Source organism: Anser cygnoides, chromosome 7, assembly GCF_040182565.1.
Source record: "Anser cygnoides isolate HZ-2024a breed goose chromosome 7, Taihu_goose_T2T_genome, whole genome shotgun sequence".
Lineage (NCBI taxonomy): Eukaryota > Metazoa > Chordata > Aves > Anseriformes > Anatidae > Anser > Anser cygnoides.
The window spans coordinates 32,665,938-32,691,358 of NC_089879.1; the positions used below are offsets into that span (position 1 = coordinate 32,665,938).

At 36.7% G+C, this 25,421-nt stretch overlaps 1 protein-coding gene across 5 annotated transcripts in view; it reads right to left on the reverse strand.

The window, feature by feature from the left end:
* Positions 1 to 383: 383 nt before the first annotated feature.
* The window catches only part of SH2D4B (SH2 domain containing 4B), a 133,435-nt gene continuing 108,397 nt past the window's right edge, over positions 384 to 25,421 (reverse strand). For 4 of the 5 annotated variants that reach the window (XR_010832671.1, XR_010832669.1, XR_010832670.1 and 1 more), the window contains 3 exons: positions 19,296 to 19,516; positions 13,798 to 16,367; positions 384 to 8,776 (listed from right to left, as the gene is read on the reverse strand). Coding sequence is in view for 1 of the 5 variants with exons in the window: in XM_013175171.3 (XP_013030625.1) it covers positions 16,275 to 16,367; positions 19,296 to 19,516 (314 nt within the window). In the remaining 4 variants the exon portion in view is untranslated. Of the gene's footprint in view, positions 8,777 to 9,290; positions 16,368 to 19,295; positions 19,517 to 25,421 lie in introns of those variants that run through there. The other variant, XM_013175171.3, reaches the window with a different exon arrangement.

Below are 25,421 nucleotides of genomic sequence, written 5' to 3' on the forward strand. Positions count from 1 at the left end.
ATCTGAAACATTTTCAGTCATCTATGTCTGCCAAGCCCTGAAAGGGGTTAAATTGAGAATGTCCAAACAAAAGCAGAATGCAGCCTACTTGGCTTTATGTCTGTCAAAACTACTTTCATTATTTATTAAAGGAGTTGTTCTCACTTGTCAAATTTTGACAGAATATTACAGTGGGGGGGGGGGGGGGGGCTTATCCCCATCTTATAAGGCAAAAGATTCTAATTCTATATATATTTATATATTTTTTAAAAAAAGGCCAGCTGCAAATGGCCTTGGATGCTATACCCACTGAAAAGATTTCCTATTGTACCACAAACAAATGGGGGAAAGATTGATCTGTCAGCCTGGTTCAATAAAATTATGTTTTAAAAGATATGGCAGCTAACAAAAGTACTGGGATTGTGTGAGCATGTCAATCCCAATTCAGTGTGCTTGAATAAATACTATACACAAACGTTTCTCAGAAGGCGGCTAAAGCTTACAAGAAATACGGTAACAGAGATTTGAGAACAATTATCACTGTTGAATTATGCAAGTTGAACAAAACCAAGCAGCATGCTGATGCACTTTAAAAGAGGAAGTTAAAGTAAAATGGATCGACTCTGGCAAGATCTCTCTCTTTCTGTCTTCTTAGACTGGCAAGATCTCTCTCTTCTATCTTCTTAGACTTTTAGCCCATCAGGAGTTTCCTGGTTCCAGCACTAAAAGTGATCATCACACTAAGCACCAAAAATAATGAGCTAGGCTTAATGATTTGCACAGTGTCAGAGCTAAGTTAATATATACTCACTTGGTTCAGGGATTATTAGTTTGACTCAGCTTCAGGTCTCTGAGCACAGGACGAATACATCCACATCTGCTTACAGCATGAATATGCAGAGCAGAAGAGGTCACTCATTTCCATGTGAATAAGACTGTTTAGATTATATTCCTATTTTCAGATTCTGTATATTAGGTGCAAAAGTTATATGAGCTGAATTTCAGGTGGAGTCAGTTCTTCAAAGTCCTTCTTTTTACATGTTTTAATAAGGTTCTCTCTTCTTTGTGCGGTGCCTACCTTATCACAAACTTGATGTACTATTTGCATAGCATTAAATTTCCCTCTCAGCAAAACAAACAAGTGGCACTTAACATTTTGCATTAAATTATTTAGTGCTTGGCTAGAAGTTCCTTCATTAACATATTGCTGTGGTGGACATCCACAGCTTGATGCAACCCATCAAACCCTCCTTCAGCTTCCATCTCCAGTCCACATCCAAAAACATTCTTCTGCAGGTTATGGAAACACTTTCCATGGCAAGGCACCATTATAGTTTCCCCAGTATATTAAGTCCTCCTCCACAGCACACAAAACACTTCAGGTCTGTGCTGGCTGTGTGCTGGTCTTCTGAATAGGGCTGAATTTTTATGTTTAAAAATTTGTTTTTACCTTATAGTTAAGAACATTTATTTGTTTTTACCTTATAGGGGCAGTTGTGACCATCACCTAACCTTAGAGCCCCATTTTTACATTATTTTTCCTTTCAAAAACATCTTTATTTGAAGACCTAGTACTGCATGCTACTGGAAGAATGTTTGTCAGCAGTAATATCTAAGGTGCAGCAGATACATTTTACAAGATCATTTCCATTGTTATCATTCTGGCAAAAAAAAATTACAGATCCACTTATCTCTTGGTAAACTTAGTTTTTCATGAGTTACGAGCGCTCCTAACACTTCACATATGATTGACTGGCTAGCAGCTGGCAGTCAGATGCCTAGACTCGCCCTTGTGAGTCATTTGTTCAAGGACAGCTCAGTTCAGGCCGATGGCTTATAGAAGTTAATGTAAGATGAGCTGTCTTACGTTAATGGGATTCCCAGTACAGAGCTACCTAATCCCCAATCAAAAAAACTCTGCAGATAAGTCAAAAACAGACTCAAATTCATCCTCCTGGCCTTAAAATCTACAGACACAAGATGAACTATACAGTAACATGGTACTGAAAGCCCAGCTCTGCAGATAAAGAATCTTGCACTCTTCAGTCCAACAACAACGCCCATCACCTTGCTCACTTTTTGTCTTGTACATCACCATGTTTTCTCTGCATGTATAAGATTTTCACTGTATTTTTTCCACTGACTCTGCTTTTCATATGGACCTAACTCTCTACCTATGCAGTCGATGGGAATTTTAAAGTTTACTTACATGGAAAAAATAGTGGCTTTAGTTCTATTGCATTTTGATTTCCACACAAGTAACTTTAGAATGCTGTTTCTTTTACTTCACACAAAATAGAGAGCTTTTAAGAAACCTGTGTAAGTTAAAAAAGGTAACTAAACAGAAGTCAGAGACCCAAACTCTCAACAAGATTAATTTAATGACATTCAAGCCAGTATTCAGAGCTAAGAAACAGTTTCATAACCAATAATATACTCTTATCAAGAAAATAAATGGTGTCTGACCAGGTAGTAAAGGATTTTTATACTTCTCATGATGATGAAAGATGGGGAAATAAAACATCCTTAAATAATTTAATTTAAAACACTATTAAAATCCAAGTCACTCGTCCAACAGGAGTTTCTAAAACCTTTACTCAAGTTCATTAGAAATGAAACAGACAGACAACAACAAAAGAACCCTCTTGCATTAAACTGTATTTTACTTGGTGTTGGGGGGATTGCTAGAAGCTAAAAGGTTTGTGAGAATATGCATTTTGAAAGTATTACAAATGGCTTCTTAGTGAATATCAATGCCATTTTATTGATAATGAGGGATTTGCTGACTATTTACCACTGACATTTTGAGAAGTTGTTCTGTAATCCAAAATGATCTCCTACAGTACAGCATTCATTTTTAAGCTAGGATCCAGAGGGAAAAAAGTAGGCATTCTGCACAAAATGACATTTTGATGTATTCTGAAGAGTTATTAGAGGACTTATCATCCAAAGTAGCACGACAGATTAGAAAATACATAAGGACATTTTCATTACAGATTGGCTGTTCTCAAAAAGTTCAGAAGTTTTATATGAAGCACAAGACAGAGTTCATACACTCCTCTGAAATTGTTTCAAGGAATTCAAGTCATTGCGGTCCATCAGATTTATTCACAGAAAGCTCTTCTTTTGAGACTTCTTTCTTTATGCCTTCTTGTATCAGGCATTTAACAAGTTGGAAAATGAAGATAAAAGTGGGCTTGCATAGATTCCCAGGAATTTTGGGTCAGGCAGGCACTAGCCGTACATTCTTTTAGCACTCAGTTCAAAACTAGTAAGAACCAGAAACTTTGGAGAGCCTAAGGGGAGACCATAAGAAGAGGCACTGAGCTTTGCTTAAATATTAAGAATTCTGGTACTGTTAAGTATAAAAAGAAAGACTTCATTTTGCCTGAAATTATTTGCCTTTGTTTAATTGAATTATTTGAGTGTTTGTCTTTCCCGCTTTTTCTACAATAAACAATTTTGAACTATTCTGGCATGGCTGTCAAAGGAATGCTTCAAGCACACTTTAATGGTGCGCTCACAGGATAGTGATCCCCCCTGCAGCGCTACAGGCTGGGGAAGAGTGGCTGGAAAGCTGCCAGTCGGAGAGGGACCTGAGGGTATTGGTGGAGAGTCAGCTGAACAGGACCCAGCAGCGTGCTCAGGTGGCCAAGATGGACAACAGCATCCTGGCTTGCGTCAGGAATAGTGTGGTCAGCAAGACCTGGGAAGTGATTGTTCCTCTGTGCTCAGCCTGAGTGAGACCCCACCTGGAGCCCCACGATCAGCTCTGGGGCCCTCAGCACAAGAAGGACAGGGACGTATAAGAATGAGTCCAGAGGAGGGCCACGAAGATAATTAAGGGGTCAGAGCACCTCTCCCATGAAGACAGGCTGAGGGAGTTGGGGTTGTTCAACCTGGGGAAGAGAAGGCTCCTGGGAGACCTTATGGCAGCTTTCCAGTACGTAAAGGGGGCCTACAGGAAAGCTGGGGAGGGACTCTTCATCAAAGAGTATAGTGATAGGACTAAGGGTAATGGTTTTAAACTGAAAGAGGGCAGATTTAGATTAGACATTAGGAAGAAATTCTTTACTCAGAGGGTGGTGGGGCAATGGCACAGGCTGCCCAGAGCAGCTGTGGATGCCCCCTCCTTGGAAGTGTTCAAGGCCAGGCTGCACGGGTCCTTGAGCAACCTGGTCTGGTGGGAGGTGTCCCTGCCTATGGCAGGGGGTTGGAACAGATGAAGAGAAGCAGAAGATCCTGGAGTTAGAAAACTGAGCAAAAAGAGTCGGGCAGAACTGCTGAACCAGTTTGTGGGCTGAGTTGTGCTATAATTGGCTGCTTATCATCCCAGAAAATATGGCCCACTTGCCCCTTTTATAGCCTTACAATTATTATTGATGAAGGGCTCTCATGATGTGTGTCTAAACAAATTAACAAGAAACATCACGGCTTTGTGCGATTCAACACATTCTCCGCATTCTCTCAGTCTTTCCATCTACATTGAATTATAATTTTTCCAATGTGAGAGGCATCTTGTACAGATTAAGTTATGTAGAGAATATCTGAGACTTTTCAGCTTAGCCAGTTCTATTTTGGTGCCAAAATGTGAATTTTGAAGCCTAGCTCTGAGCAAGCAAATGTGAAAATTACGGCCATTTACTTTTTACAATCATAGTATAGTGTAATAATTTGCATACTCCTTTAGGAAGTAAAAGAATACAAGAAAAAACAACAAACAAGGTAATGATTTCACACCACAAATTCACTGCCTGAAAGGAAAGATCTCCATCAAGGAAGTTAATAACGTTGGTCTACTAACCTTCCTGAGACAGGACATCGTTCAGATGCTAATATAAATTCACCGAGTAGACGTGTATCTATTGCAATATTTATTCATTTTCCTGCTGTCAGCATTGACAAATTGTTTCCTTGCCTTCTTTGGTTAGAAATTGACTTTTTTTTTTTAAACATCCCTCCCAACACTCCAACACCTTTTCAGTCATATCTGCAGCTGTTACAGACCTCATAGCAACAGCACTTTATCAGACATGCAACAACAGCAATCACTATAAAATACCAAGCTTAAAGAAGAAACTCCAGTTTTCTAGGGTAAAACAAGAACTACAACAAATCCTCATAAAATAGTTAAAAGAAACAAAAAGCTTTATAGCTCTATTACATACATTTTAAGAACTTTAATATTGCTGAAATAAAAGAATTCTCAGTTAGCTTCTGGTATATTTTGGCCTTTTTCAGTAGCACTTTTACCCATAACCACACATTGTAAATTTCAGCAACTCTGTGTATAACAGTAACAAGTTACTCCAACCTAGGATTGAAAATAAATAAATAAATAATAAAAAAATTAAGTGTATAGTAAAAGCTTTACTGAAAACTTAAACCGTACTGAAAGATAAGCTCGAAGAATGAAAATTAGAAATAAATTCTTAAAACTACAAGGATGGATCTGCAGGTTGGATAAATAAATTAATCAACTACAGTCTTCCAGAGGGTGCCGGGAAAAGGAAAAACAAAATGTCCCAGATGCTGAAAATTTAAACAGAACTGAGCAAACTCCACATAAGCCCTTCTAAAATTTCAGTATAAACATGACTTTCAAAGGCCCTGTAGAAACCCAAATTATTCTATGATTCTACAATTCTTTCATTCCGAGTTGAAACCAGCTTCCTTTCTTTACTGTCACAAGGTGGCTCTTTGACCCAGAGCTGTGCTGTGCAGGGCTCGCAACCCCTCCTTTGGTCGTGTACAGCAGAAGAGAATGAGGGCAAGAGATTCCTGGTCTTTTACCTGCTACTTCACATCAACTAAAATTACAATATCGCACATCTACATTTTATTTTCTCTGTTGGACTCCTTGGTTTGCTAGAAATTAAATTACCATGGAAAATACAACCAAAATATTAAGGCAAGCAGAAATATTCCATCTGAACTGTTTTAGAAAATGTTGGGTTTATTTAGATTTTTGCTACCCTGTTCTTGTACAGTGAGAGGATGCTTATTGAGATAACTTCAGAAAAAGATATCAAAACAGAATAATTTCATTGTGAAAAAATAGACGATTGTATTTTTGGAAGCTATTCACAGCATTCCTTATTATGCAAATAATTAATTAAGTTTCATTACCGAGCATTATTTCAGTATGTATTAAGTAGCCCCCATTTTTGAAAGTTTATGGACTGTATCAAAGCATATCAAATCAAACGGAACATACCAACAGTTTGCCACTCCACTTTCTCTACCACAATGTTATTTTTGACATTTATTATTTTGACATTTGTTAGTATTCAGCTTTCCCTCTCCTGTACCTGAAATCATGGGCTTTGTGTTGTATAGGGAAAGGTGTTCATGATAAGATGTAAATATACAATTTCAGAGGATGATATACTTTGTTTTATTGAATAGAAATTAAGGGAAACACTAGCTACCCTGATAATGTGTGCTCCAGCTATGACACTGAAGTTGAGAAGGCAGATTAATCTTTCTTTGCATTCAAGGCTTGATCCAAAACCCATTGAAATCAATGGAAGCCTCAATCAGATTTTTTAAGCATCCCTGAGACTGAACTAATATTTGGCTTTCTTTCAGCGGTTAACAGCAACGGAAACATGTTGGACTTTTTTTTTCCCTTAGATTTTTTCTAGAGCATACTTAAACTTTGGACTTAAGTAGAAAAAATAAGCCAGGGATAGCCCCCTTCATTATCAATCATTGTGATTTTTCCTGTTTCAAATACCAGGCAATAGCATTCCTAAACACCAGCACCTTGGCAATTTTGGTAAGCTAAGTCAAGTAATAAAAAAATGCACCTTACCGCCCAGTCCACCTCCACCAGTTGGGCGCTGCTGGAGAGCCAGCCCCTTCCTCTGCAGTGTGAGACAAAATGGCAGCACACTTCCTCACAGTCCTCACATTTCTACTGTCCAGCTGCAAATGCCATAACTGAGCAAGGCCTCTTCAGCAGATGAAGATACTTAAACCAGCACAGTTTGGCGTGCCCTCACGTATCTCCTACAACCAGTTTATTCTGTCAGCCTGTAGTTATCTAATACATTCAGCCTGAGAGGAATCAGCCCAGGAAAAATGTTTTTTTTAGGCTTAGTTTGGGCCCTGCTTCATAGGGAGGCTTTTAGCAGATGAAAACAGGTACTGAAAGCTTCTTTCCAGCAAAGCTGCAAGGGTGCACCCTCACCCCCAGAGCCTTTCTTTGGAGCAGTGAAGAGCAAGGTACGCCATGCTGGCTCCATCCCCTGCAGCTGCTGCTCTTTGATACATAACTCATTTTTTCCTCTTATTTTGAGAGACTTTTTTTTTTTTTTTTCTGAGAACGGCTAAGAAATACCAGACTCAAAGCATGAGGTCTAAAAGCCTGTCAGTCCTGAGGAAAAAAAAAGACTGGCAGTGGTGCCCCCCGGTCCTCCCCTCAGCCCCCGACCTGAGGCGAGGTGTGTGTGGTGGGGGAGCGGAACCCTTATGCTCAGGTGTGGCCACTCAGGTGCAGTGGGTGGCTGCCACCACCCAAAGCCCAGCTGTGCTAAAAAACACACTTCAAAACTACCGAAAGGGAGGCTGAGGCTAGTGTGGAAGTAAGTCGTCGCTGTCCTACGTTTTTGAGGCATTCACAGTAGTGAAAACACCACATGAAACACCACAATCCATCTCTTAGAGGAACACAAAGAAAGCCTTTCTACAAGGGAAAAACACAATGCAATTACTTTGCTGCACAGATGGCTCCAAGACAATGTTGAGAGCTGCCGGAGCCTCTCAAGACCCATACGTTAGGCTGGCAGGATTTATGTACTGAGGCAAGACCTCTGTATGCCACAGGCTGCTGCAATGAGGCCGCAGTGGCTGATGCGATTCCTGTGGTGCTGATGGACTGTGTGGCTGACTGCAAGTCAGGTTCCTTCTGTTGCTTCAGAGAAGGGAACTCAGTCCTTGACCTTGTTGTACTTCCCAGTGCACAGTTAATTACTGCATCACCGTGGAGATTTTAAAACCAATTAAGATCCTCCTGTCCTTGACACCCCCCCAGTACTCCAGGAGTTAATGTACTCACAGCTATATCACTGTGGCATTTACATTCCTGATCATGGATCCAGCTATTAGTTTCAAACACCGCTTTCTTACGTTGTCTCTCACAGCACATGGCTACTATTAAACCAAGTTCACTAATGCATTTAATCATTATTACAACTGATCACAAGGATGCCACCATTGCGCAGAAACAAAGTTATCAAGGAAAAAAAAATCTGAAAAACTATTATCCTGCTAGACTTTGAAAACTTCACTTGATATTGAAACGGGTAAAGCAACATTAATTCAGTCTCAAGTAGAACGCTCTGTTCCATTAAAATTTCATTGATTTGCTGCTGATATAAAACGAACCACCAAAGACATTGATAAAAAAGCTTTATAAAGGGATATGGCAAGTGATCATCAATTACTAAAGTGTAACTTGAAATGAATTTTAGCACCGTGGGGAGGTGCAGACACCATATTACAAACAGTGTATTAGCCAGCAGGCAGGTTTCTCCTTGATTGTTGTGAATTCGGTTCATTATTAATAGGTGTGGGGGACAAGGAGAAAGAGAGAAAAGAATTAAAAAAAAGGGGGGGGGGGAGCCCTGATGCCTCTTAATTTATCTGCAGACTGTGGCCCAAAGTAACAGCATCCAAGCCTTTTCAAATCACCTTGAGTGTCTTCTTGGCAGACAGAGTATTTTTAGTCCATTGGATTTTGAACAACTTCCGAGAACAGCCGGGTTAGCACTTCACAATTACATGTGCGGTGCTGTAGAATAGAATAAATAAAAAATGACTCAGCTGTGAACTCCTTATTCCCCATTTATTTCTCATTGACCTTAATGAATTGTGCAAATCTCTGCTCACCAATAAGAAAAAGATAGCCGCAACAGTTCATAAAGCCTCCTTTTATTCCCTTGAAAACTGACTCCGATCTAGGGCAAGTAGGGGGAAGAATTTTTTTTTCAAATCATGGAAATATTTCATGGTTTCAAAATTTTTCACACTCTCTGATAACCCAACATAACCTCAAATAACTAATGACAGAGGAGCCGATACCACACTACCTGGAACTTTGAATGAAATTAGTTTGTAGTCCAGCTTAAGGCGAACAACAGGAGTCAAAGCCATTTCCCTACAGGACAATGGCTACTCTGCAGGACATACATCTGTATATGCTGTGTGTATATATTAAAGTTACAGGCAAAATCACAGTCAAGAATAACTCAAATATATACCCTGTATATAAAAAAAATCTCTGATTTAAATGGGTTTTGTTTGGTTGGTTTTGTTTGGTTGGTTTTGTTTTTAAATGTTTTTCATTTGCATGCAACTGGTTCATTGCAAATGTTTTATTTAGCATTTGAACACGTAGTCAGTACTTTCCATTTCTTAATCAGAGTCCTTCATCCAGAAGGAGATTGCTGTTGTGATTAGTCACAATGACAACTTAGAAAATTAAATCCTTTTCCTGCAAAAAGTTCATGAATAGGCTTAGTCTTTTATATAACCATAGGGCAGATAGAATTAGCCTTTTTCAGAGAAACTGGAATAGCAGACTTAATTTCCAGTGTATTATTTATTATTCCTTTTAAATTAATTGTTTTTCAGTACTCAAACTTAGTAGTAGTAAAAATGGAAGTCATACTGAAAGGATCCAAGCATTTAATGCAAAATATTCAAAATTGTGATCAATATTCATTCTTTTTTGCTGAATTTATCCACCTTGCTAGCTTGATTTTTCAGGAGAAAATATTATCTGGGGTCTTATTTAAACTTTCATAAATATATTTCATTTGTCAAATCAGACCATTTAATGGGGTTAAAGTTTTGAATAGCTATTGCCTGGGTATTTCCATTTGCCTTAAAAAGAAATAGGGAGAAAATGGATACCTAATCAAATGTCAAAAACCTGGAATATCTGTCTTGACTTTGGAGCCTAATGCACCACATTTTCTTTTAGAGAGGACTAAAAAATACAAATTTTGTGATAAATTTTGCATACTTTTCCTATTTTCTGCAATTAGAAATGCCTGTATGTAATTTAAAGCTTTTTAATTCTAAAACATTGCAACACTAAAAAAAAAAAACAAAACTTTGCATTTTGAAAATAGGACAGTTCTACATTTAAAATGTCAATGGAAGGTTTTAAAGTAGCTCAGTTTCTTTCCAGAAAAAGTGAAAAGTGATTCTGACTGACAGTCCTTATAAATAATTCCCAACTTTCAACTAAGAATTGCTACAAGAATTCCAGTGGATGCGGGGGCTCAGCATTGGAACTGGGCAGACAGTTTTGTCCCACAGAACAATTTGTTCACGTATACAGCGCTCAACTGTTTTATTATTTAAAAATGTAGATACGTTCCAATGTAGCACATAGCATACTGAAATTCAAAATAGATGAACTGGCATGTTTTGAATGCAGCACTGAGGAGGTAACAAAACACCGTCTAGAAGTCAGATCAGAACTGTATGCATTTGGTCATTGCTCTTAATTTTTAATTTTTTATTTTTTCCTGGGATTCCCTGAGAGAAAATGTTAATGGTAAAAATGATAATGAAACATATACCTTAATACAACTTCCATAAAGTTGGATTTGAATGTGTTTTACTGAAAAGATGTTTCTCATTAGTATCAGGCTTTCACTAGAAAGAGGTGTTTGAGAACCAAGAACGAATATGAGTGCAACAGTTTATCATACTAAGTGCAGCACAGTGTTTAGTGTAGGTCTCTGAAATGTTTTGCTATAATATTTAAGTCCACTATTAAGTTTAAAATCCTAGATGAGACGATATTTTCTTTTTTTACAACATTGACAGCATTCCCTACAGGAGAGGAGTATAACCTGGGATAGCTTTATTCCTTGTTGAATTTTAAGTGCTATAAAAATGACGCTAATAAGTTCACTATGCTTTATGTGGTGAGCAGTGTCTAGCTTTTACATTCTCATATCCCAACAGTTATGTATAACACATTTAAAAATTCTCTGCTTCAAATACCATATAGTAATGTATGATAACTATTGTCTAAGAGAATTATTTCTGATTTTCCTTTCAGACAATTCTATGATTTTTTTGAATAATAGGAGGACTGTTAAGATTGCTCATATCTTCATATGGTTGACCATGAATCACAACTGTATGATTAAAAGAACTAACTTCTACCAAACAAGAATATGTAAACACTCCTAGCTCTACACACCTATATAAAAAATGTCTTTACCATCTTATGATTGAGATCTTCACTTATTTTTTCTATATGCTACTTCTGTACCACTCCTGGGGCATGTAACATTACTCATTCAACTCAATTTGGGCCGTTTTCAGATTCTGTATGAGCTCTTTTCTGTTTCAGTTGTATAAGGGAAAAGTAGGGACAGTAGGTCTCAGCCTAGATCCTCTGAATGCTAAGCAAGAAATACACTCTGTCTCAGGAAATAATAAATCAAAGACTTTGCCAGCTGTTGTATGTTAACCACTATGAATAAAGACAGTCCTAGCTCCTTTCTTTCCTATTCTTCATTGTTCATGAGTGTATGACCTTCTCCCACATAAAATTCTCATTAAAACTGAGATCAGGGGAGAAATATCAGCAAAACTTTAAAGGAGACATAAAAACATGCTAAGTATTTTCTTTGCACACAGATCAAAAGGACACAATCAGGACCAAAGTAAATGTCCAGTCTCCTTTGTGGTGATTTCTTCTCCATAAGTAAGATCAAATATCAATGTTTAATAAAGATACTATAAAATTGTTATGTTAATTTAAAACTACTGGAAGAGTAGTCTCCAAGAGAGAAGAAACCAAATTCACTGAAGGCTCCAGCCTAGTAGAAAATGTGCATTAGCTATGGGTCATAATGTAAATATACAAGCTACGGGACTAATTGCTAGCAGTAAACAAATGTTTGAAGAGGTTTCATGCAGCACTTGCATGGCAAGAAATTAGCTATAAAATTCAATTATGTATCATTATCATCAGACAGTATGTATCCAGAAGATTCATCTCAGGAAACACAAATCAAACATCTGGTCAAGTGCAAACATGTCATTCTGCAATTGATAGCCCAGCCAGGGGACATGATATTACTTCACAGAGGTCACTAACCCCATTCTCTTGGGAAAGGAAAAAGGAATCTTAAAGTAGAGGCATAATAAGACAGAAAAGAAAGTCAGTCCTTGAAAATCGTTGAAAAATAGGCTCCAACTTATAAATGATGGAAACAAATTCACTTATACAAAGGAAGAGAAAAATTTCTCCCATTGTGAACTTCCCCATTTCACTTGAGATCAAGTTTGTGTTGTGGCATTACATAAAGAGAAGAGTTTAGACTGCAGTGAAATGTGGTGTAACTCCATTAATGCTCTGTAGTCAGGTTTGTGGGGACTCAGGGGAAGAATGAGCAGAAGCAGATCCCCATTTCTTACAAAACTGAATTGGTTTACTGTAGCCAGTGTATTAACCTTGGTTCACCTCAGCAGAGAAACAGGTTTTATGGATTTGATTCAAAGTCATTGAAATCTACTGGAAATTCTCACTTTGAATTCATGGTCTTTGGAAGCAGTTTCTACTCAGTAAGTCTCAAAATAACCTCTGTTGTAACTAAAATTTTTAAGTAGATATCTCTTGAGGCAGGAGCCATCTTTTACTCAGTACTTATTCAGCACAAGAGGGTTTCCGCACTTAATAGTTGGCTTGGATTATGCTGTTATACATCTAATAATATGTAAATACTCATACTAGATAGTTATTTCATTACAGTAATTGTAAGAGATAATAGACTGGCATCTACATTCTTTATGGTGCCTTGAAAATCTCATCCAGGATTGCTGTCGGTTTCTTTGCTTGATTTTTGCTCTCCCTTACAGAAGACAGCAGTAGTAAATTGGAGATGTCTATGTATGCACATATAACAGATTAAAACAAAATTAGAAAGAACAGATGCATCTGTGGATCCAGGAAGAAGCAAGAATAAATCTTCAAGAGCTGCTTTTTCAAAGATATGTGCAAACAAGCTTGGGAACTTGCATGCCATATTTTATTGCTGTGAAACAGATATAAAGAAAAGTTCGATTCATTTAAGTGTTTAAAAGTTTTCCTTATTGCTGTAGCATTTTTCCCTATGAAACAGAATTACCATAATAGGTCTCTCATTGTATTCCCAGTGGTCTCATTGACAAGAAAAATTGACAGGAAATCTTATAATGAAAATCCATAACATCTACCTCTTATGACTCAACAATAGCTACTGCTAGAAAAACAGATCTGAAAGCAAGACTTGAAGGTCATTGTATAATAGAATAAAGCTGGCCATTTCAGACAATGAAACTGCAGCACTAAAAAGATTTTGTATACTGAGATGAACAGCTTCAGACAACACTAAATGTAGACGCAGACAGAGTGAAGCAGATACAGTGTTCAAGGCTGCAACCAAGAGGTGGACAAGCCCAACTCTTGTAGACTAATAGTGTGAAATCTAGCTCCAAGGTAGACAGAGCTCAAACTCATTTCATAGCTGAAATCTCTGAGGCCTACACAGTAAAAGGGTAACCTTCAAAGGGGAAGTAGCAGCGTCTTTCTCCAAGGGCAGCAAAAATCCAAAATGCTTCTAAAACAACCAGATAAGCATATTTTTCCCTTTCTTATTTTCTTCATTTTCCATGTTTACTCCTTCACTGCTTTTCCTTCTCTTCTTCCTAATAAATGGCTACCTTTTCATAGTCCACTGAATTTCTGCAGGGCAAAAAGAAGTATTGTAGCTTAGAAATCATCTCCACAATTGTACTTACCCCACAGCCCTTGAGTGTATTGGCAGCAGCTGCACATGTCTACCAAGGAAAGCTTCTGTTCTTCTTAATTTCTGCTTGCTATGATCTCCTTTTGTTTCCTTTGAAATTTATCTTCAGTTAAGCTGCACTGTATTTTATTGCTACTGCTTCTGGTTATATATTGTTGAGTTTTTCTTTGCTGATGCTGTATGAATTGGCTGACTCGTTTTTTATATTATTTCTGTGGGGCTATGGGGGAGGAAAAAAAAAAAAAAAGCAATTCCTTTACTTGAGAATTCTGACATTTATTAGCATAATAAAACTCTCAGATGAAATTGCAGTTTTCCAGACAGTAATTTCATTTGCAGAGGAACTTACATGGAATTTATTTTAAAGCCAGGTAAAAACCAGCATAAGAAATAGATGGAATAGGCAGAGGAATTTACAAAATTAGAAGTAAGAAATGTAGTCTGAAATGAAAATGAAACTGCCGTTAGGTTGTTAATTACATCACAATAGGACATGTAATATACAGAGCCATATTTCCAAGCCTTCTTATCCACTGAACGAAATGCAGGAAGTTGTTGAGAATTGTGTAACTAGAAATAAATAGTGGTATTATTAACAGTCTCTACAAATGTGAATTCCTTATTGAACAAGTTCTTCAATTTTCTGTATTTAAACATTCCCAAAATTGTGTAAAATGGCTTGAGTAATCTTCAGAAAAACTCTGGAAATTGCATATATATTTTCCAGCATGCTTAGCAACTTCTAAGAGAAGTCATTTTATGCCTTTAAAAAAACAACAAACAAACAGTTCTTTAAGGCAAAATACCAGTCTGCAAAGATGTTTAGATGTCTAAATATTGTCTTAATTATTCAGTACTCTCTTTGGACTATCAGTCCTACAGTCAACTGCTGTTCTCTGGCCTCAGAGTCTTTGTATATTTACAGTTCTTAACTTTAAAATGTCCCTTTCCCTTCTCCTGTAAAGTAGGGGTACAGTTCTTCTGTAATGGAACATGTGCAGCTGTAAATAACCTGAAGATGGGGGGATTCTTGAGATGCCTATATAAAAGGTGCAAAATGAGAGCTAGTTTTTTGAGAAAGCAGATAGTATAGATATGGGGGCTCTTTGGAGGGGCACTTACTGAATGTTCTATCAGGGGAAAAAAAACACGCAACTTTCTGTGATGGTTTCTATACAGTCCATATTTGAAAAGCACAGTGAATTACCCTGTGCTGAGCTCCACCAGCTGGATTCATGTCTGTATATACCTTTACCAGGTGTATTGTAGACCCAGATCAGACATACCAGGCTTCTCATTTAACAGAGATTGTAGATCCTAATAGAGGAATTACGTCTACATTCAGAACTGCAAAGCTGTATTCCATTTTGGGGATCCACCCCTGCTGACCTGCAGAGGACCACACTTTAACAAAATTCCAAAACAACTTGGGTATCTTGCCCCTTTATCTAGCTTCCAAGTCAATTTGTTCCTCAAGATATTAGCTGTAGCTACAGAATGTTCTAGCACTGTAAAACTATGTGTTGCAAAAAGCCCAGCTGTCTTCTTATCTGAGAAATGTAAACTAAGATCAACTGTTCCAGCTAATAAGCATTTCTTATTTGCTGCACTTCTTGATTTGCTTTATTATGAGGTGTTAGAGTAACCACTTATAGCTCAGCTAAGGAAGGTATCTGGTACTATAGCAAAATAAAGCTAGGAATCTCCAGCGTGTTGCACATCACTACACAAAATATGACAGGGTCAGTGTGAGTTATGGTTACTAGAATAACTAATTTAGAAGAAACTAACCACTTTCTGTACAGAAGTAAAATTCCTTCCATGGCAGCTGGACTGCATGAAATCGTAAATAAAATGTGAGTGACCTTGTTCTGACTGTCTCTGCTGTGGTTAACTTTGTTGGTCTATATTCAAAAGCATGATGGCAAGTTTCCAGCTATACTTAAACATTTTAGCAAAGACAAACTGCAAAAGGACATTTTAAGACTGCATCTCTTGTTATCAAAAGTGAATCACTGAGTGATGAGATTGTCAATAGAAACTGACAAACCTTGCTTTGGAAAAAAGAACCCGTTCAACAATATTGGTATTCTATACAATACTTGATGAATAATTCCCATCCATACTTCTAGTTGTTACAAGTATATGATTTTACATTTTCAATCTTAAACATTAAGAAAATTAAGATAGGAACTTAGCTTTCAGTGCAATTGGCCACAACCTCTTAAAAATTTCTGGTAACAGTCTTCATTTGCAATCTGACAGTAAGTTCTCATCTTCAGAATATTAGCAATATGAATAATAATGATAATTCAAATGTGAAACAGAAATATTTTGGGTCTTCTAATGAGGGTATTTATTTTGGCCACAAGACTAGTGGCTTTGAAAGTTTGTTAATTACTTTTTAGTGTTTACTTTTGTAGCTATCTATTACTGTAGCTATCCAGAACACATTATTGTTAGTTCTGGTTACTCGAATAAAGGGCTGTAGTCTGGTGGATTCTTCTGCTGTCCACATGGTTCCAGTAGTAGCTCCCCACCTGAGGATGTGATGATTTCCTCCTAAAAAGATACAACCAATTAGAATATCATTCACAGATGTCCAAGCCTTTCCCTGTCTTTCAAGAAAAGAAACCAATAGAAATAAAATAATAATAATAATAATAATAAAAAAACACACTCCACTGTAATTGATAATTGATCACAAACAATACTTGACAAAATAAGTAAAGACAGCAAAGGGATCCTATCAAATACTCATTTTCTTCATGCTTTGTTTATTTTGTATTCATGCCAGTAGTAACTTGGGCTAGTATCAAATAGTGAAATCAAATAGTTGTTATACAAAAAAGGCTGTGATTTAACTTACCTGTAAGTTGCTATATTAAGAAAAAAGCTATTGATGCCTGTAAAGGGTGTTCTCAGTGGTTAGTTTAACACACATGCCAGTCCTACTATGCTACTTCCATAGTCGTTGGGATGAAAGAAGCTTCCGCAGGTGGACTGAGGAAGAGTTCCATATTGAGTGCTCACACACATAAATAACAGCTTTTTGGCTGGTTACAGAGTTGAAAGGTATTATCCTTGGTAAGGTAAAGATGTTTTTTTTACAAATAGCACCTCTTCTCATAAATTAAATACCCCCCCAAAAAAAATCTTATTAGAAAACTATAGGTCTTTGCACTAATTCTAGAGTAATGATAATTCTGTTTTTTGTTTTTTTGGTTTTTTTTTGTTGTTTGTTTTTTTTTTTTTTTAATAGAAGTTTGAGATCTACAAATGCACCAAAATGAGTCAGAATTCAGAATATTATGGACTACAATAGCATGAAGTTTGATTCAAGTTTTGGGCCTAAAATTTTCAAAAGGCATCTAGTTTCCATTAAAAAATACAATGGAAATTCAGTGCCTGATTTCCTCAGGACACACGCAGTTGTCATTCTTTCACTCATCAGGCTAACTTCATAAAGTTACTATTCAAATTAAATACTTTTGAGAAAATTATGAGGAAGTAAATACAAAGATTTAGCAATTATGTTGGATGTGTTATTCCTGCCTTCTGGAAAGTACTTAAATGCAAATAACAGAAAATGAACATTCACACTCACTTCTGTAAGAATTTTGTTCTTCCAAATGGTTACCATCCCTTATATGTGTCAGCTGAATGACCTATTCTAATTCTTTTTTTAACTGAAATGAAGCAGTAGTAGATGAATAAATACAAGCACCTGAAAAAAAGAAGATATGTCAGCCCTGCTCATTTTGCTTGAAAGTGAAAAGGAACCCTCAAAGAAGTTCGGATATCTTTTGGTTTGGGGAGCTATACTCTTGCCAAAAACAGCAACGAGGAAGTAGCATTTTTTCCAAACAATATAGCAATAGCTGCACAAGGGTGTGTGTCCATTTTGCAATCATTTACATCAGGATTGCGTAGCTGATTACCAGAAAAAACACTTGAGTGAGGGGATAAGATGCCTACTGAACTAGTCAAAGAGACCAGTTTTAACGTAACTATTAAGTTAAACAGATAAAAGAGAACTGTGTGGAAACATTAAACACGAAGGATTTCTTCTGATAGACTTAACACAGGGGGAACTGTTAACTATTATCAGGGGATACCTAAGAAACTTTTTTATTTTTTTAAACATTATAATCTAAAAGCTGTTCTGCTTCTGACAAGTCTGTAAATAGATAGGTTTATAGTACAGTGATTGCCTAGGATGAGAAAAGCTGTGATGAAAACAGGACAAACTAATCTTTTTCAGCCAACCTGAATGAGTTTGGGATTTTCTGCCCTTGATTCATTTATTTTTTGATTTGGTCACCTAAAAATCCTATTTAAGTAGTGACTATCTATGTTTTTATGAAGGATATCATGTCATAATCCTTGTTCTTTCATGAAATGTAAATTCTGAGAAAGTCAGCTTCATTTTGTTAAATAAAATTACAAAAAGTTGACTTACAGTAGTATACTGTACTGCTAATAACAGTTGCAATATAAGGATTACAGCTGGAAGAAATAGTGTGCAGGTTTGACTGAAGAGATGTTGCAAACTAACCGGAATAACAGAAAGATTTAGAAAAGAATGGAAATTAGAATAAACATAATCTCTGCTTAGTGTCTGCAAGACTGAACATTGGAAAAATTAAATGCTGTGAAGAAAAGGAAGGGGAAAAACAAACAAACAAACAAACAACAGAATTAGTTTGAAACGAGAGTGACAAAAGGGTGAAAAAAAGGAAAAGCAGAGAAATCATGAAAAAAGGATCAAGAGAAATTGTAAGGGTGGCTAAGGGAGAAAAGCAGGATTAAAAATGATGAATGAGATGGAGAGAAAGGTAAGATGATGAAAACAACCTACACCATCAGAAACGGTGCTCCTATTTAGTCTCCATCTGGTAAACAGGAAACAAAGAGGCAAAGTAATTCAAGCACATCTAAACTCACCAAAGACTTCAAGCAAATTACTCTCATAAGATTGTTTTGGATACTAAGGAACAACCCTTAGCACATCCCGACGAGAAAACCTACATATTCCCTTCTTTCCCATAATGCCCTGCTCCTATGATTTTGCACATTACAGCCTTCACATCAAAGGCTGAAAAATGTTGAAATTTCATTAAAAGACCTTTCCTGTGGTATTGCCAATCCAATTTTATAAAGCAAAGAGGCTCAAAAAGTGTTAGCTCTGTCAGCCCTTATTAGTTCATTTTTAGCCCATGAAAGGTATACATCGCATAAGAATCTGCTTAGAAGGGAACACAAATAAATACTGAAGCTTTTGAAAGAAAGGGAAAAGCTTTCTGATTCACTGCAACAGAAGACAGACACAAACTATAAATGTTACAGCTAGGCTTACTCTAGAATATATACGTATATTCTTTTCCCCACTATCGTTCTACTTTCCAGTGTGGTTTCAAATTACGTGGTTCATCTTTAAATTATTAATCCCCTCCACTCAGCTATTGATCTCTACCTAGCAAGTGTTACCTTGTGAAAATCAATAAGATCTGTCAGTGTTGCATGTCGGTTTGGATCTACCCCCAAGAAGCTGTAGAAATCCCCCGAAGCATCAACCAAGAAGTGTTTGAACCCACTTTGCTGGCGATAAGACAACGCATAGCCCCAGATTTTCTCACTGACTCGCACCAGGAATGTTCCTTCAGATTTATTCATCAACAACTCTTCTGCCTCCTGGCGGCTGATAATACCTGGCAAGGAATAAAAGGTGTAGCTATGAAGACAACTCTGGCAGAGCTTAGTAGATCAAATGAAACAAATTCACAGCACAAGTGAAACTAAAATTGCCTAGCTTCTCAATATTAAAATGTTTATAGGAGGAGTTACAGCTCTGAAGACTACATAATTGTTACCTGCTTTTGAAGGATAGCTATATGAGTTGGGATGATGCCCTGTGGGATATTCATTTTAACTATCTGATTAAAAATTTCTTTTTCTCACCTTACCACCTTTTCAAGAGAAATGCATAAACACAACTGGCACATCAGGCAGGTGAATTCTGTATAAGAGATCCCTTAGCAGTACTAGCATAGTTTTACATTGCAATTTGAACTCGCATTACTTTGCTGATATTTGCAATTGTACTGCAGTACTTCTGACTGCGTTGCTTTACACCTGTTTTATCAGGTTCTAAGGAAGGAATATGATACCAGTGCCAGAAGAAAATGTATTTTTCTGTTTTTGTACATAAATACACACAAACATTCATAAATGCACATAGATAAATTGGAGCACAAAGAAATCAAATGCTGCAGCTAACAGAGCTGTTAACAGAGGTTAATATGTTAGATTACCTATTCACAGGCTTGCATTTCTAGGAAATACTGTTACAGAGGAAAAGAAGAAACAAAGATCACAGTCCTTCCTTTCTGGGACATTTCAGGCTTAATTTCGGAGTAATAGTCTCCTCCAGTTAATATAGTTGTAGCCACTAACCACAGAGGAGTACCCACTTTGTGTGGAGTACCAACGCGAAGGACTGGATATTGTATTTGTTAACCAGAGTTGAGCTAGTCTTCACAGTTCATAATGAACGATAATGAGTTATGCACCTTGCTCTAGGACAAGAGAAGACAATTCTATGCGTTTTCTTATGGTACACAGCTGTCATCCTGCAGTTGATGATGCTGGTTTTTCTATAAGCCAACTTACCTTTCTAGACAGCATATTAGGGAACAAATTCTTTCTCCATATCCTTGTCACCAAGTAGTTTATGTCCTCCCCCAAATTCGTTCCTTTGCTGTCTGATAAAATTACTTGTCAGGGCAAAAGAAGGATTATAAATTCAGATTTTTAGAGTAAAGCAAGGAATAAAGTTTAACAGGAACAGAGCTTTCAAGAAAAACTTTCATTGCTTTTTTTTTCTTTTTTCCTTTCTTATCCTAGGATACAACACTGAAGTTGCTGTTACTTCTTCCTGCATACAGGGTACAAGAGATAAACCTTGAAGAACAATGCAAAAGGTGTGATCAGAATTGCACCCAGCACTGAACCATGCCTTACCATCCACCTAGAGAGCTTGGTTCCAATTTGTCTGGTAGGCCTAGAGGATGATAAGCTCATGTCTCATAATTATCTGCAAAATACCAGAAGCTCATTTTAATCAGGAACAGATGTTGAATTAGGCCATCCTGGATGTAAACATGGCACAAACGTCAATAAATTATATATGTACATGTTCCAAAGTTACTTTCTGTGAAGCTAAACTTTCTCAAAGCAATACATGTAATATTTAAGGGAACTGTTTGTCATCATAGAATCCTACGCACATCCCAGTGAGCGTTCCATGGAGTCCCAGTACCGAAAGCCACATTGTTTTAGTATAATAATAACCATATCTCAGGAATTGCCAATTAGTACAAAGGAGGGCCTACCTGAAAAACCAAACTGCAGGATGCTCGAATTAAGCCCACACAGAAAATTTTGCCTCTGAGAGATGTACAAAGGAACTAAGGAGATCTGGATCCTAAAAGCAAGCACTGTGTGACATTAAGATAGAAAAGATATTCCTCATTCAGTTTTTATCTACTTTGAGGCAATTAATTTCTTTTACAGTTTTATTTGGTGCAATGAGGAACATGACAAGGGCTACATCCCAGTGGGACTCAGAGGTTCCTATTGAAGTATCATCAGTACTAAGAAGAAACATAGAAACATATGCTCTGCTAAATGAGGTACAGTTCTATTTTCTGGGGGATATTACATCATCTTTGCACCAGACATGCAAAACAGGCAGTAAACATGCAAACATACGCATTTGTTTAGAAACAGCATGCAACTGCTCAGTCATCAGTGTCGATTACTGTACTTTGCAAAACTAAAAACAGATTTATTGGAAGAATTCCAAGATGAATTGTTAAAAATAACTCAAACTCTGTTCAAATGAAAAGACAGTACTAGTTTGAATCCATATGATACAGAACATTATGCAAAGCTGTAGATCAGGTGCCACATGCCAAGAAATCAAACTATTTATTAAGACAAATATCCAGTTTTCTGTCAATTTGACCTAATTTGAACTAATGAAAAATTTTTATTGTGATAATGATGACTACTTCCTTGAGATATCTCTTCTAGAAACACACTTGAATGAGCAACACCGTAACAAGCTCACAGCAGTCAATGGTCCAGGAAAGAACAAACAGTGCCGTCATGAGCAAATGGTATATTAATTCCAGTAATCAATATTTATACTGTAATTCTAGACTAAAAATATGCAGACAAATTTTGGTGTAGTAACTGGATGCCGTTACAACTACCCCTTCTCTAAGTCTTAGCAGTGGCAGAATGGTTATGCAGCACTGAAAAGGAATGAGTTGGCCTAGACAATTTGGCAGCTATAAGAATCAGGTTTTGTAAATAACAAAACAAAACAAAAAACTAGTTTGTGTTATACGGTGAACATTATTCTCAGGGCATTTCTGGAGTTTGAATGGCCGTCACTATCAGGCATATAATACCAAATTCATTTAGCATCGGTTAGTTTAATACTAAACAATCTGTTCACCTGCTCTCAACTCCCACCAGTAGAGCTAAAACACTGCAGGCTTCCACATGATGTTATCTTCTTTGCCAGAACGTATTTTTGTTCTGGGCGCTTTATGTCATTGAGTAGGTGAGAAATGCTACATTGCTCACAGCCAAGTTCTTTTTTCTTTTATTCTCTTTTTTCCTGAAGATGGTGTAATAAATTATCAGCCAGATGCTTTCTTCCCTTTTTCTCTCCTGGCTCTGTTAACAGCTCATGAGAAACCATTTCCTTCTCCCTGCTCCTCTCTCTTCATCTCCGTCTTATTTTATTCTCTGGTTCAATTCTACAGCGGGTGGTGATTGCAGCACTGAGTCTCCCTCCACCCTTTCAAAAACATTATACTATACTCAAGACAACTAGAAAGAGAGTGGCAGTGCTCACTCCTGAGACGGCTGTAGAGAAATAAACAACATCTGTGAAACCCCTACATGAACACTTAAAATTGTTTGAACTGAAGTCAAGAAACTTTGGTTTCCCAAGGCTCTGGTAAGAGGTTTAGAATCACCAGCGCCCTTATTTGTGTTAGTTAGGGTATTAATTGGAAGTATTATCTGGAAAAAGAAACCACTGGTGCTTTGAAAGCTATTTTTTTTTCTCTCTAATTCTTGCTAATCACTTTAAAAAAAAAAGGAAAAAAAAGCAACTTATTCAGCTGGTGTAAAGCAGCACTGCTCTATTTACTTTAAACTATTGCAAATAACATTAAGAATTACATTTATTTATGCCAGTTGATTTGGCACACAGTATCAAAAACAGTATTCCTTTCAACTTTGCAAAGCAGTCATTTAAAAATATACTTCATGATCAATCAATCATCTGTATCACCATTTTAACTTTTTATGTGGCCAAATACATAACAGTGTACTTGAACGGAAGTTAGCTACCCCACTGAAACTGACTTCAGTACCTCCCTTACATGTTCTACCTGTCATGCCAAATAATTTCTCTCAGAAAATGCACACTACTGTTGTCTATAGGAAATTGCAAAAGAGCAGTAGGATTTTGACTGGGAGAGGATTAAAGGTGTAGCTAACTCCTCTTGAAAACATTGATATCCTAGCAGCTGGCTTTATTTTTAGCTCCCTACCTCCAAATTCACTGCATGCATCCATCATATCACACGTGTCTACATGTCAGCTTTAAACATTCTGGTGTTGTAATTCTTTGAAACAAACATTTGGTGTCCTCAAAGAGAGAACAATATTTCTAAAGACAGCTATTTCAAATCATTAAGACAGGTAGTTATTCATCATTAATTGATCTGTTCCTAATTAACAACTTGTTTTTTAAATACAGCACCTATAAGGACAATTTTTACATGATAGGCAAATCTTAACATTTTTGCTGTAATCATGTTCTTTTTAATGCCACCAATTTCTAAAAAAAAAAAAAGAGAGGAAAAAGAACATCCTAATATTTAGAGTATACTAAGCTCACATGACAACTGCAGAGTCCATTACGAGTTTGGTGGGCACAGCTGAGGAATTTTGATGTTCCCTTCAAGTTTACAGAAGTCTCAACAGCAAGAAAATACTATTCTGAAATATTATGGAGTGACACTTCAGCTTTGCACTCTTCTCTCAGCATTATCCTACATACATCCTTGAGTGAAACTCAGGAGATGAAATACATATTTGTTCAGATAATGCCATAACAAGCACAAATCCAAACAAAAAAAAACTGATAAACTTTGCCAAGAAGGCAAGACTATATACTATAAGTCTAAAATTGTTTTTTGAATATGCTGATAAGTCACATCATGTCCACTGTTGTGACCTACCGGTGACCTTATGTACCATGTGTTATAACAATGTCAATATATAAACATAGTTTGGTCTTAATGATCAATACATTTTAAATATGCATATATGCATTTATAAAAACCAAGAGGTTGACTGAGATTAGAGAGACAGCAGGTACAAACACAGCCCAGAAGCATTCATTTACTCCCCCGCAATAGAAATTATGTGTTTAGCTGATGTTTTCCCTCCTTTTGAATATTTTTTCATTAGCTTGATCTCAAACACTCTAGCGCGTGAGGTTTTACTCAGAGCAAAAGCATCAAAAATGCAGGCATAAATAAATATTAATGAGACCATTCATGCCAAAAGTGCTTTCATGACCATTATGAAAAGCCTTCTATTTCATACAAAATTGATTTGTTGAACAATTATGAATATTCACAGGTAATCAATGAATAGGAAAGAAACTCATCCTGTTTATACAGCTTAAGACATCTAACCAGGGAAGTGTGTGATTTAGGTCACCAATCAAAATTAGGAGGAAGATCCAAAACACAGAGAAGCCAATACTAATATTTCTTTTGTCATCGGTGGGATTAGATCAAAGTCTATATGAATATAAATATTCCTGGCACTCATTACATGAATAATTCACATACTGAACTTCACACAGACACATTACATCTTGAGCAAGTGTACACAATAAATAAATGAGTAAACACAAGGAAATATGAAGAATTAGCAGATAACTCCCAAATAATGTAAAGGGCTATATTTGTCCAATTATGCAGGCAGGTCTAAACTGTAACTTGAGAGAAAGTAATTGAATGACATAAGGGTTAGAAGGATCAGTTTGCTAAGCACTTGCCATTTTTTTCCTTTTCTGTAACTGAAAAACAGAGCTGGACAAACATACCAGTAGAACTATACCAGTGGTACAAAATAATTTTTTATTAAAACAGAAAAGTTCTAGTTTGAGGAGAGAAGACTCTTGCAGGTTTTTCTGCCTACATTATCATGAAAATAAAAACCACGTAGTTGGAAGTAAAGAGCCAACCTACTTGGGACTTTATGAATAAAGGCAACTATTCTTGGAAGAAATCCTGAGAAAAATAAACAGAAGTTCAGAAGGATGAATCCTACTGCAGCTAGTATGGTTTTAGATGAGCCTACACAGGTTCATTTTTCATAATGTTTAGTAAAAAATATAGCATAGTAAATAAAAATCAAAATACAAGTTTGAAAGGTATTCCTACTAGTAAAAAAATAAATAAAAAATAAAAATAAAATAAAATAAAATTTTTGAGTTCTTACACTTCTTGT